The 14,103-nt window shown below is 36.6% G+C and overlaps 1 protein-coding gene across 1 annotated transcript; it reads right to left on the bottom strand.

The window, feature by feature from the left end:
- Positions 1 to 8,908: 8,908 nt before the first annotated feature.
- Positions 8,909 to 12,153, bottom strand: LOC122037571 (phenylalanine--tRNA ligase beta subunit, cytoplasmic-like). Its single transcript, XM_042597129.1, has 7 exons — positions 12,038 to 12,153; positions 11,048 to 11,128; positions 10,273 to 10,347; positions 10,118 to 10,178; positions 9,658 to 9,699; positions 9,289 to 9,330; positions 8,909 to 9,027 (listed from the first exon to the last, which is right to left on the bottom strand). Exons 1-7 carry the CDS (start codon positions 12,151 to 12,153, stop codon positions 8,947 to 8,949), a joined length of 498 nt encoding a protein of 165 aa, XP_042453063.1. The 3' UTR covers positions 8,909 to 8,946.
- Positions 12,154 to 14,103: the final 1,950 nt, after the last annotated feature.

The raw sequence follows: 14,103 nt of genomic DNA, 5'->3' as shown, positions 1-14,103 counted from the left end.
GGATTTATACTGATTTTTAGACTTTTTATACCTAAAAATATCATGGGCAATTAGGTAAAGATGTTTGACTGGGGAGTGAAAACAAAGATTTTCATGAATAGGAACTGCATGCAAAGATTTATTTGTCAATAGGGACTGCATGCAAAATTACCCATAATATAATTCAAATGTATAAAAAACTCTTTAAAATTATTAAAATAATATCGATTTAAAATTGATATCCAAAATGCCTTTTTATTACTTATACAAACGGTTTTTTTAAATAATAATATATTTGATGTGTATTTGCTTGTCACTAAAGCTACAACTTTAAGAGTACGGTGTCACGTAAAAGTACATGGAACGTTAGAGATCAGAAATCAGAGAAAAAGTCTCCGACACAGGTCCTCCGACACTCAAGTTAAATATTTTTTCCCCAGAAGAACAGTGTACGAAGCAAAGAGAATTGTAGAAGACGAGTGCATATGTGCGCGTACTTGGATAAGGGAGAGGACCTCCCTTTTTATATGACGCTGCATACCTTCAGAGTCTGCATATTGTCAGCTAATATCGGGTGTCAGGGCCTATCGGGTGAGAGAGGGTGTACGGTGGCCTCCTATTGGTGGAAGGAAGGTTTCATTCACATGCGATAGTATACCACTAGAATATTCTCTGACACATGACGGTTATTCTCTGACAGGAGGTTACGATTCCCTAATATTCGCTTAGCGCTTTCTGTCCTGCCCGGGTTTAACTACGGACAACTCGGGATGACTGTTCGGGTGTGCCACCTAACTTGAGTCTTGATGAGGGAGACAAGCTGTGGTGAGGGCCCCATCTTTCACGCTTGAATCGTTGAAGAGTTGACCGGGAGTTGTCTTACTGAAAGTACCAGGCCTGGCTATGCGGCCCGAGCTGAGGAATCTTGACCAATCAGGGCAAGTCAGGCACTACTCCAACCTGCATCTTATGTCTCAGATCTGGGACCCTGCTCTGTCTGTACCTGACCAGGAATTATGCTGCTGGCGACATGAGGTGGTCTAACTCCTTCTTTCTCCTAACTATTGGTTGTCACGTCCCTTTGACTTCTGACCGCCACACCCCCTTGACTTTGGACAGTCTTTGACTGTCATGTCCCCGACTTCTGACTGTTTGGCCTTATCGGGCCCTACCTTCATACACCGTATCACAAGCCTCTCCTCCAAGTCTAGTCAAAGGAGACTTAAGTCCGATTGACTAGACCCAAACTCGAGTTTCATTTACTTCGCCTTTATGACTATAAATGCTACTTCTTTTCCCAGACCGTCGGTATTATAACCTGTTTAATTGCTCAATCCACCTCGGGAGAAGGGTCACTTTAATCTCTACATGAGTCGACTTTTCCCATTTCCTTCTTTAAAAAGGGGCGGACCCCCACCCACAGATACATACTTTTCCTCTAACTGACGTACACTAATCATGGTGTTGAACTTCGAGTTTGGTGAACTGCAACACCTTTGCTAGCAACTGGCTCATATGACCCAACTACTTGCCCAGAAGGATATATCTTTAGTCAAGATGACGCAGGAAAGGGATCTTCAGTCTCCTCTTCATAGGGAAATTGAAGAACTCTCACTACAAGAAAACATGGCTTTAGAGACGAAAAAATCTGTCTCTGAAAATCAATTTTCTGTCTCTAAAGAAAATTTGAGACGGAATATTCTGTCTCTAAAATCGGTTATTGAAAGCCCCGTTGTTAATTTAAGAAATGGAAATATTCCGTCTCTAATTTTAAAATAGATTAGAAACCAGTTTATAAATATGTTTTAAAACCAAATGAATTTAGTTTCAAATACAAATTCCATCTCTGAATTTTATTTTAAATTCGTCATTAATCTGTCTTAAAAAACATATCAAATATAATTTTAATCTCTTTATCTGTTTATAAATCAATAGCTATTTTTTTATTATATTATATTATATTTTTTTTATATATATATATATTCTTATTTACATATTACCTTTACAAGAAACACTCACACATTTTAAATAAATTAAAAATATTTAAAATAACTAATTTCTAATCTAAAAGTATAATACAATTAATATTGAGATAATAAATATTCACATCATCTAAATAAATTTCACCATAATCAAATTGTAAGATACTGATAAATTTTTAAATCCAAGTACAATAATTTAATATGTATTTCATTTATCACGACGCTCACGGGGACTAGATCCTTCTGGATATGAATGATTATGTATTCCACCTCTTGAATCATCTTACGAACAATGTTCTTGAGTTTTTCTTCAATTTTCCTACCTTCCTCGATAAGTTTTTCTTTACGAATATCAATTTGTTGTCAATAAATTGGGTACCTTGCTTTCTTTTATGCATTCATTCAAAAACTTCTCGTCCCAAATCTTTTTTTACAATCATATATAACATATGTAAATATAAAATAAAACAATTGAGATACAAATTGGACTATGCATGTAAATTGAATAATTTTGAAAAAAGAAAATGTAAATTATGAGTTCTCGTGTCATGTCGATGTTATCAGTGTTAAAATCTATGACTTAACAAGTACATGAATGGAAGATAACTTTTACATAATGAATGAGTTGTGAAAATGATAATCATTGTGGCAAAAGGCGAATACGCTCACCTCCAGCGTCCCCGTCAACCCGTCCCAAGGTCAACACAGAGAAGGTAAATCACGGGCGGCTACTAGCCTTTGGAATAATGACTAACACATAAGGGAGGTATTTACCTCGGATTTGTCGAGATTGGAACCCCAGACCTCATTGTGGCAACACTTCATGCGCTAGCCACTAGACTCATCCAAGGGGACATGAAAATAACAATCATGATAATTGGATTAGTTGAATGCAAGATAATAAAGGGAAGAATTGGTGATAAAGAATAAAGATTACTATAATTCAATTTGAACTTTGAAGCATGACAAAGCATGTCTAATCAACACACTATAAAACACATTGGAATAATCATAACAAATATCATAGGATATGGTACTAGTGTCAACGTTGTCAACGTATTTGGGTGATTGAGAATTGCATATGCTCTTGTTACTCATATACACTACACTTTGTCAACATGTTTCATGAAACAACATAAAAAAAATTACTGAATCAATCAAATTGAAACCTGGTATTTCTATGGGAAATAATATCTCATGACATTATGTAATGTATGAAACAAATGACAAGGGTAACAAAAGTTTAATCAAGTTTTGGAACACAAAGAATAAAATGAACAAGTTGTTTATTTTTGTTAAGGAAAACATCCTAATTGATGCTAAAATTTATCAAATCTAAATACCTAAACTAATATAAAATGAGTCATAAATAAGATGCACATGAATATTTTGTTGGTTGCTAACAACCTATTATGTTCTTTAGAAATTAAATTTGGAATCACAAACAGAACTTAACATTATTGATTCCAAATTCAACTTATCTGTTCTTAGAGGTTTAGACTTAGATCGCAAACGATGCTTAACATTATTAATCCAAATCCACCCATGTTACAAATTTGATTAAATATTTATTTCAAAGATCGGCTTACAGGTTAAATATGGCGAGACACTAGGTCTTCTTGGGTATGAGATCATCCATCACTTCCTAGACAAAGCCTTTCAACGAAATTCAATATTTAATCTCCTTATAGTAACCCTAGGTTTAACCATTAAGAACAATCAAATTATAGGATCGAAAAACAAAAGAAACATAAAATCGAATCACAAATTCGAAACCTAGAATTGTTAGCCTCTTGTGTTTAGTATTTCAAAATCCGTACAAAGAAAACTAGTATGATGCGGAACAAGACAACTAGTTATACCTTTCTTTGTAGCTTATAGACCTCACGATCTTCTATCATATTCCTCTTCTTATCTCGGACGTCGTGTAGACGACGATCTACCGAGACGAGAATCCACCCAAGCCTCCTTCTCCTTGCAAGTTTCGACCACCAACAATATTCTTGAGATGAAGAACTTTGGCCACCAACCAAGCTCCAAGGGATGCTAAGAAATAAAGTCTCCTTTCTCTACTTCTTCTCCAAGCTAAATCCGGCCACCAACCAAGCTCCAATGGATTGATGTCGCCAGCCACCAAAGAAGAAGAAAAGGAGGAGAGGAAGGATGAGAGTCGGCCACCACCAAGGAAGAGAGAAGAGGAATAATAGATGTATGTTGTTGTTGTTGTGAGGTGAGACACCTCTACCCTCTCTTTTATATTCCTTGGTCTTGGCAAATATGGAAAATTTTAAACATAATTAAAACTTCCTTATTTTCCTTGCCAATGGCTAATAAATTTAATTAAAATTTCCTTTTAACCCTTTAATGTGGTCGGCCCCTACAACTCCTCCAAACAAGGAAAGTTTTAAACACAAAATTAAAACTTCCTAATTTGTTTCCGAAAATTTTTAAAATAAAAATTTCTTTTTTAAAAATTCCCTTTATGGTTGGTTATAAAATGAAACTTTTATAAATTAAAATCTCTCTATTAAAACATGTAGATGATTATAATAAGGAAAGTTTTTTCTAAATTTAAAATCTTCCTTTCAATATATAAATAAGGAAAGATATCAAACTTTTCTCTTAATCCTTTGTAAAAACTATAAAAGGAAATATTTAATTTTAAAACTCTCTTTTAAAATCATGATTTCCACATAAGGAAAGATTTTAAAAATAAACTCCCTTTTATTTTTAATGTGGCCGACCACCTAAGCTTGGGCTCCAAGCTAGGTCGGTCACATCTTAACCCATCCAAGGCTTGGTTTGGCCGGCCCTTGCTTGGGCTCCAAGCTTGGCTTGGCCGGCCACCTAAGGATAGGTAAGAAGGTGGGTTTGGGTGGGTATAAAACTTTATAAATAAGAGGCTACAACAGAGACCGCGAGGAGGAATTGGTTTAGGTCTCTTGACGAACTTGAGCTTCTCGTGTTCACCCCGAACACCAACTCGAGTTCATCAATAATATCTCATTCCACTAAAGAGTTATTATTGCACTACCGTACCAATCCCATATTACTATATGAGCTCCTTCTTATCATGAGTGTGTTAGTCTCCCTATGTTTAAGATATTGAATGCCCACTAATTACATGAGTTACTGACAACTCACTTAATTAATATCTAGCTCCAAGAGTAGTACCACTCAACCTTATCGTCATGTCAGGCTAAGTCCACCTGCAGGGTTTACATGACAATCCTTATGAGCTCCTCAAGGGGACATCATCAACTTAGATTACTAGGGCACAGTTTTATTCTATAATCAACAATACACCATATAAATAATATAATTTCCCAACTTATCGGGCCTATTGATTTAACGAGCTAAATTACACCCTTTGATAAATTAAAGAAATAAGTATTAAGTATATGTGCTTATTATTATATCATTATTAAGAGTACACACTTCCATAATAACAGAGGTATTGTTCTTTTATATAGCCAGTATAAAAAGAAACTACCTCAAATGGTCCTGCTCAATACACTCAGAGTATACTAGTGTAATTTTATAGTCAAGATAAACTAATATCAGATTATACTATGACTATTCCAATGGTTTGTTCCTATCCATCTTAGTCATGAGCTACTATTTATAACTTATAAGGAACTGATAACATGATCTTTTGTGTGTGACACCACACACCATGTTATCTACAATATAAATTAATTGAACAACTACACTTAGCATATAAATGTATACATTTGACCAATATGATTCTTTATTTCAAAATAAATGTTTACAAAAAGCTAGGCTTTTAGTATACACTCTAACATATTTCCTACAAAATTTTTGAAATGGGTTAAGCAAAGGCAGCACAAAAGAAAAGAGGAATAAATAAATAGGAGAGATTTGGGCTATTAGGGAAATAAGCATACCCACCGCAGCTAGATGTCTATGCTCGATAGTTTTAGGAACTTGATCATCAATATTTGATCCATAATCAATTGTCCATGTACCGCTACTTCTTCCCTAATGATGAAGAAGAAAGGATATTTCATCCAAAAAAAATGAAGAAGGATAAAAGAAATTTCAATAAAGGACATTACACAATGTATCCAGAAAAATGAGGAAAAAAAAAATCTAGATAAAAAAACTTATCTTCAAAAGATATGACCCTACAAAGGCTTCATCTCCTTCTAACATTCATCTAGTATGCCTTAACAATGTTGGTTCAACATTATGTACAAGCTAAAATAAAAAAAAATACATTACTTATTTTAAGGATAAAATAGTGATTGCTTCAACACCAAAGAAACAATATGACATGGAATAAAATAATGAATCATGTAGAGTAGTATCACCGTAAACAATATATTTTTCAAGCACAAATATTCCTGAAAGGTCTTAGAAATGAATTGATACAGATGTGAATAATTGTACCTCCATAATTTTAGGATTATTCCATGGTCCTTTGTTAAACTTCAAGCATCCACCTTTACTAGAGCAAGTGCATAAGCCACCCAAGAAATCTGGAAGTCGGCTGAAATTTGAAGAGCATGTAATTTAACCATCAAAAGAACAAATATTAGCAACATCACGACGAGAAAGATATGACCCTATCAAGAGTTGATAAGTTCAAGCAATGCACTCTAGAACTTTGTTCCCAGTACCTTCGTGATATAGTAATCAAAACGTATTGCAATAAATACCAGAAAATGAGACACTTTCAATATTAGAAAACTTACATGTATCTTTGAAGTTATTTTTGGGTCAAGAAAACCTTTAATGGTGTTCCAAAGGAGCCTAAAGCCAGTACCAACATTGACAATGAACATCTCATGAAAAGTCTGCACTTTAACAAGCAAAATATTGAAGAGAGGAATAACAAAGATGATGAAAATGGATAAAGTCCAATACCTCAAGATAGTAGTCTCCATCAAATTTCTGCATTTTGAGCAAAAAAACTCTAGTTGTCTTGATAAAATTCTTCAAACCCTAACTCAATGGAATGCAACTTGAAAGATCAATATCGCGGCCTGGTCGAGAGCACGTAGTTGAGGTTAAGAGCATGTGGTTGAGGTCGCACCCGACCTCGTGACCTCCCTGCGAGGCAGTGGCGAGCATGGTGAGGTCGCGCCTCAGCTGCCCTACCGACAGATTGGGGCGGGGGGGGGGGAGAGGCCTGTCTACCTAAGAAAAAAATCGCATGAGTAGATCGGAGATCGGGAGAGAAGATCGCCTGATGAAAGTCGCGATGGAAGGAATTGTTGTGGTATCCTTTTTTGTTAAATCTTAGGGAGGCGGTCACACCCTACACCCCTGTCATCGTCTATGGTGGAAGACCACGAACAAGTAACGCTGTAGGGTCGTGTGGATGTGGCGGGTATCAAACGAGGAAGAGAAGGTTAGGGATTGAGGAGAAAACGATTTTTATTTATTAAAATAAAATAAATTTATAATTATCTAATAAAATTCTTTCTAATTTATATAAATAAAAAATAGAATTTTATCCATTTAAATTTTTTAAAAACAGATTTGTTGGACAAATATAATTTCGTATCAGATTTGATTTTTAATTCATTTTTATTTTTGTTTATAAAATTATATTTATAAATTTATTTCTAATTCATTTTGAATTGTATCTCAATTTTTTATTTGTATATTATATTTTATTTATGTGAAACGGAATAGTAATTCTGTTGCAAATCTGTCTCTGATTTACTAAAATCTAAAACAGATTTCAATTCCATTTTAAAAATCCGTCTCTGAAACCTTGTTTTCTTATAGTGTCTGGCTAGTTGCTAAATCGTGGGCACGTGCTGAGGTAGCGCTGAAACAGAAAGTCTATTCAGACCTATAGAGTCAAGCTTAATTCATGATCTATTTGAAAGAAAAACTTACCTCCACTACAACAAAAATGATTTTTCGCAGCGCACAAATTCGCTTTTCGCAGCGCACATTGCACAATTAAAAGTTGCTGAAAGTCATAAATTATCCACGACGTGCTTTGCACGCTGCGGAAAATATTATCCGTAGCGCGCAAAGCACGTCGCGGAAAATATTATCCGTGTCGTGCTTTGCACGCTGCGAATAATATTTTCAGCAGCGTGTAAAGCACGCCGCAGATAATATTTTCCGCAGCACGCAAAGCACGGCGCAAATAATATTTTTCGCGGCGTGCAAACGTACGCTGTTGATGATCTTAACTATATTAAAAAAAATAATTTGATGAAAATAATAAACCAAAATTTTACAACAAATTTAGTTCAAATCAAATCTATACAAAATTAATAAAAGCCAAAATTTTTCATTATATCGAAATCTCTAAAGATCTAAAACAAGATATGAAATCTCTAACAAACTAGCAATTACATAACAACAATTAAACTTACAATCCACACAAATTAGTATAATATATATCAATCACACAATACTATAAATTTAGATAACCATGTGACCGTGATTCCTATTACATCATCGAGAAACTGCATTTCATCATTTGATCGAATTAGGTCCACCTTTTCCACCAAAACCTTATCAACCCAAACTTTCCAACATGATCCACCAAGAATAATGTGATGCACTTTTGTATTTGGATCTGTGGATGCAATTCGACCTTCTGCAACAACTAATTCATCGGTGGACCAATGAAGTAGCTTACATTTGGTATTAGCACAGATATCTCCATGACTCACATTTCTCAAATTTGATTATAAATAAACAATACAAAATTATTAATTCAATTATGTATATTTTTATAACAATTTTGTGATTTAGAAATACATAATTTATGATAATTACCTTAAAAACATGACCAAAACTAACATTTTTTTTTTTCCACCACTATTGATATCGCTATTGCTACCAAAATCATTCCCAATACCAGAAGTACATTAAAGGGCAACATATAAGTATAAAGTACATTAGAGAATAATCAAAATTAATTATTTGACAAATTAACCAAGAGATTGTCAGGTTGTAGCCAAATAATGTGGGTACCAGATGATTATTTTTACCTATTTCTGTCATAGATCACTGGGTACGCAGGAGAGTTCTCAATTATGTGCAAGAACTTCTTAAGCTTCATATTTGACTGCAATATACAGGAATGGTGATAAGTCAATAGTCTTCATGGTTTTAGAAATTTGTATTTTCACAAAACAGGGCATACAAAAGAAATAAATTATTAATATACAAGTCGACAACAGAGGCAAGTACTGTGTTTCAAAACAGATAGGAGTATTTACATTAATCCACTATCAACGTAGAATAAGTGCTTTTAAATAGAAGAAAGAAGTTCTGCATCAGTGATTAATCAATCAATTTATTGAAGAAACAATCTAGAAAAACTTACTTTGTAATATTCCAACAGCTCATCAACCCTGAAAATTTTCTCCTACGAAGCAGCAAAGAAAAATAGAATTAAACCAAAATTATATGGATCAATTATTTAACACAAAAAATTTACTAGAAATAAGACTACAGACTACTAAACGAGACATTAAATTATTGATTGCAAACCTCTCCAATCTATAAAGTTATCTATAACAGTACTTTAACTTCATTAATTTCTAACAAATTTTCAAATGTAGCATATCGGAGAAATTTTCATATAGAAAAAATGAAGAATGACATGTGGATCTTGCAAAAGTAGCTAGAATTAAGTGAAGTAGCTAAAAGCATCAAACTGTATAAAGACGACAGTACATAAATATTGAAGTACCTGCTTTAAAGGCACAAAATTAATCTCTTGAGGTGGTAAAGCCTGAAAAGTGAAAAGGAAAGGAAAAAATTGTAAGAATATTGGAAATCCTCATATGAGAGAAGAACAATGGTGGGGCACTAAAAGCTTCATTAGCTATTTCATGTGAAGAGTAAAAAAGGCATAGACATTTTGCTAACTATGGCATGTTGAACAATGTAAGGATTTTCTACCTACTACCTAGAATCTCAATATAATAGCATTCAGAATCGTGTCATCTACAGTATCATATAAGAAGAGACTTCGATAATGTACTATATTAGTAATGAATTCCATATCTTCTGGATGATTTGTGTTGGTTATGCACAGTTCATTATCTCCATAATAGTACTGTGTGATTTCAAGCTTATTAACAACAGTAACATAAGGTCCAAAAGCACAAAGGATTACTACTTATCATAAAGCAAGGCACATAGGTTACCTCATAGGAAAAAGGACCCTGTATTGTATCCAAATCATGTGTCCCAATAGCAACTAAGGTTCTTCGCTTGGTATTCCAAGAAGAATAAATTTTGACACTGATTCACCAACAAAAACAATGGAGAAAACCAGCAATAATTGAAACATGTAGCATACCTACATATATTTTGGTGCAATTTATCTTGCAGGTCAATGAAGTTGTTGTATCTTGCTTCATCAAAGGCTATTCCCCTCAAAACAACACAAACAACAAAAGGCCGAATCAATGAGGTCTATTAAATAAGAGAATCATGTTACAAACTTTGTTCTTGTCTCAAAAAATAAAGAAAAAAGATATAAGAACAAAAATAAAACAAGAAAACCCAGGAAGCTTGTCTCAATCATTTTAATCACCTCAAGTTTGACATGCATTTTGAGTATTGATTCGGGTGAAACACTAGTGACTGTATACAAAGGGCTAGCTTCCTTTTCAATGAAAATTCTAAGAGCCCAAGCAATTCCTTCAAGACAGAGCAAATCGTATCCGTAGTTGAATAACCAGACAGAAAAAAGGAAGTTACAAAACCAATATGGCATCCATCATCGGTATCATATTTGAACTACAGAATTATACTTAATAGTTTGTCTTTCTTTCAATGCATTGCATCAGCCTAATAGATAAAAATAAAAGATGAAAAGAGAAAAGCTCTGGCCTAAATACTAGGCTAACAAGATCCAATTAGAAACCAGAAGTCAAAACTTGATGAAGTTTGATACTCTGTGTATCTATAGAACGTTTATTATAACACAACAACAGTAGAGAGATAACAACAATTTTGATCATCTTTGCATGTTTAGATTCTGAATAAAATAAATTGCTACTGAAATAATTTCCTTTTGCGCCTCCATGAGACAGGTTGACTAAAAAAGACTAAAAATAATCAAATTTTACCTATTGGCGGCAACGCCAATCTTAAATATGACCTCCTCGTCCTCATCACCAACTTCTTGTTCTTCTTGAAACCAGACTGAACTGCCAGAAATTATCAGATCTATCTAGTGCTTTAAACCTGACATACACCTTGGCTTGTAACCAATCAGTGTGTCTCTATTCTTTAAATCCTTCTATTTCATTTGATTTTTGATAAGAAAACATAATACAAGAAAAACAAAGAAAACAAAAGAAAATTCAACCTGAGAAGAGCTTCGGCGGAGAGAGCTTCACCGGAGAGGGCTTCGCCTTAGAGCACTTCGTTTAAGATAGGATGGGCGGAGATGTTCGACAGAGAGGAGTTTAGGGCTACGGCAGAGAGGCTTCGACGGAGGGAGTTCGCATGAGGAGGCTTCAGCGAAGGGAGTTTAGGGTTGCGGCAGTGAGGTTTTGACGGAGGGAGTTTGCGTGAGGAGGCTTCAGCGGAGGGAGTTCACGTGAGGAGGCTTCGGCGGAGAGGGCTTCGGCGAAGAGGGCTTCAGCGAAGAGAGTTCGCGTGAGGAGGAGGGCTTCGACAGAGAGGGCTTCGCTGTTGGCGGAGAGGAGTTTAGGGTTCGCGTGAGGAGGAGGTCGCGTGAGGAGAGGTAGCGATTTTAGGTTTTGTCGGCTGGTTTTTGTACGTCGTGAGGAGAGGTTCGGCGTGAGGATGTTTCGCCTGGAAGTAGTTCGCGGGCGTGAGGATGTTTGGCTAATAATTGCGGGAGGTTTCGTGTGAAAATTTTTGGCTTGATATTTAGAAAATTTGGAGGATTATTAACGGTTAAATTTTTATAATATTTATTCGCAGCATACATTTTTTGTACGTCGTCATTTATATATGTATAATAACTATTAACAGCACGCTCTGCACGCTGTTAATATTAAATTTTAACAGCACACATTATATGCCGTAGAAAAATTTATTGACAGCATACTTATTTTGGCAAGCCATAGTTTATATAAATATTATACTATCCGCATTGCACATAATTGGGCACGCCGTCAAAACTATTATTAACGGCGTGCTTTAATCGCGTGTCATTGATGATGCGCTGAGGAAAGTCATTTTTGTTGTAGTGCTCTTCCATGTCCCTAATGTAGGAAGAAGCAAAGATTAAAGATGAAACAATTGCTCAACAACTACGCATTCTTCAGTTGACTCAAGCTGAGCTAGAACAGGCTCGACTCCATCTCGACAAAGCAAGTCAAGCATAATGCTTTTACCCGGGGTGCCAACTCTCTGTTGGCACTGGAAGAGAATTCTAAGCACTTATATGACCTCTATGTTCTTACTGATTTAAGAATGAGATTTTAAGGGGCACTCCCCTATAATTTATCAATTAAATGCAGACCTGATCAAGTTTCAGTCTTTATTCCTGTCTTTTTACCTTTTTCCCACTAGAACTCCCTTCCTTCATGTAGACATCTTTAACAAAAAAAAAAGGCCTTTTTTGAATATCCGCGAATTACATGACGGTAGCGACGTTAATTGCCCCCAGAAAAACTACTCCTTTGAGCCATGGCAAGGACCTTGCTCATTTATCACTCCTGCTGTGGTGAGTTTAAAATACTGACTGAGAGGTAGTTGGCGAAGGCCTTGCTCGTTTATAACCCTCACTAGGGTGAGAATATAGAACGTCGACCAAGAGATCGTTGGTTGTGAGAGTATGCTTACTTATAACTCGCGCTGTGATAAGAGTCTGGAACGCCGACTGAGAGGTTGTTGGTCATGAGCGCATGCTCAATTATAACTCACGCTGGGGTGAGAGTCTGGAACGTCGACCGAGAGGTCGCTGGTCATGAGAGAATGCTCAATTATAACTCGCACTGAGGCGAGAGTCTGGAACGCTGATCGAAAGGTCGTTGGTCGTGAGAGCATGCTCACTTATAATTCGCGCTGGGGCGAGAGTCTGGAATGCCAACCGAGAGGTCGTTGGTCGTGAGAGCATGCTCACTTATAATTTGCGCAAGGGTGAGAGTCTGGAATGCCTACCGAGAGGTTGTTGGTCGTGAGAACATGCTCACTTATAACTCGCACTGGGCGCGAGAGTCTGGAACGCCAACCGAGAGATTGTTGGTCGTGAGAGAAGACTCACTTATAACACGCGCTGGGGCGAGAGTCTGGAATGCTGACTGAGAGGTCGTTGGTTGTGAGAGCATGCTCACTTATAACTCACGCTGGGGCGAGAGTTTGGAATGCCGACCGAGAGGTTGTTGGTCGTGAGAGCGGGCTCACTTATAACTTGTGCTAGGGCGAGAATCTGGAACGTCGACCGAGAGGTTGCTGGTCATGAGAGCAGACTCACTTATAACTCGCGCTGGGACAAGAGTCTAGAATGTCGACTGAGAGATCGTTGGTCATACGAGCATGCTCACTTATAACTCGTGCTAGGGTGAGAGTTTGGAACGCCCACCGAGAGGTCGTTGGTCGTGAGAGTAGACTCACTTATAACTTGCACTGGGGTGAGAATATGGAGGGCTAACCGAGAGGTCGTTGGTCATGAGAGCAGGCTAACTTATAACTCGCGCTGGGATGAGAGTCTAAAGCGCCGACTAAGAGGTCGCTGGTCGTGAGAGCATACTCATTTATAACTCGCGTTGAGGCGAGAGTCAGATCGTTAGTCGTGAGAGCAGGCTCACTTATAACTCGCGCTGGAGCAAGAGTCTAGAATGTCGACTGAGAGGTCGTTGGTGACCAAGGGAAATAAACCTGTGGACCTAACCTTTGCGGCCCTTGAAGTAATCAGTGATCATGACTCCTATCTCAATATCTCACCATTAAGCTTTGACTAAATTTGAATCTTTCTCTAATTCCGAGGTTGGGGTAAGGCGCCAAACTTTGATTAATGACTCTCGCCTCCTTCTATTCCTTTTCCTGTGATAATCTCATGGAATTTTTAATCCTCGAGGCATGGTACCATTGCTCCCATATCAACACTATGATTCCCTATCTTGTCCATCATGAATGCCCTTTCATAGAAAACAACTGCGTGTCCCACTTACTCCCTTCGACATGAAGCCTGATGCACGCTTTCTGC

This window comes from Zingiber officinale, chromosome 1B (assembly GCF_018446385.1).
Source record: "Zingiber officinale cultivar Zhangliang chromosome 1B, Zo_v1.1, whole genome shotgun sequence".
NCBI classification, from domain to species: domain Eukaryota; kingdom Viridiplantae; phylum Streptophyta; class Magnoliopsida; order Zingiberales; family Zingiberaceae; genus Zingiber; species Zingiber officinale.
This window is presented reverse-complemented; position numbering and strand designations above follow the sequence as displayed.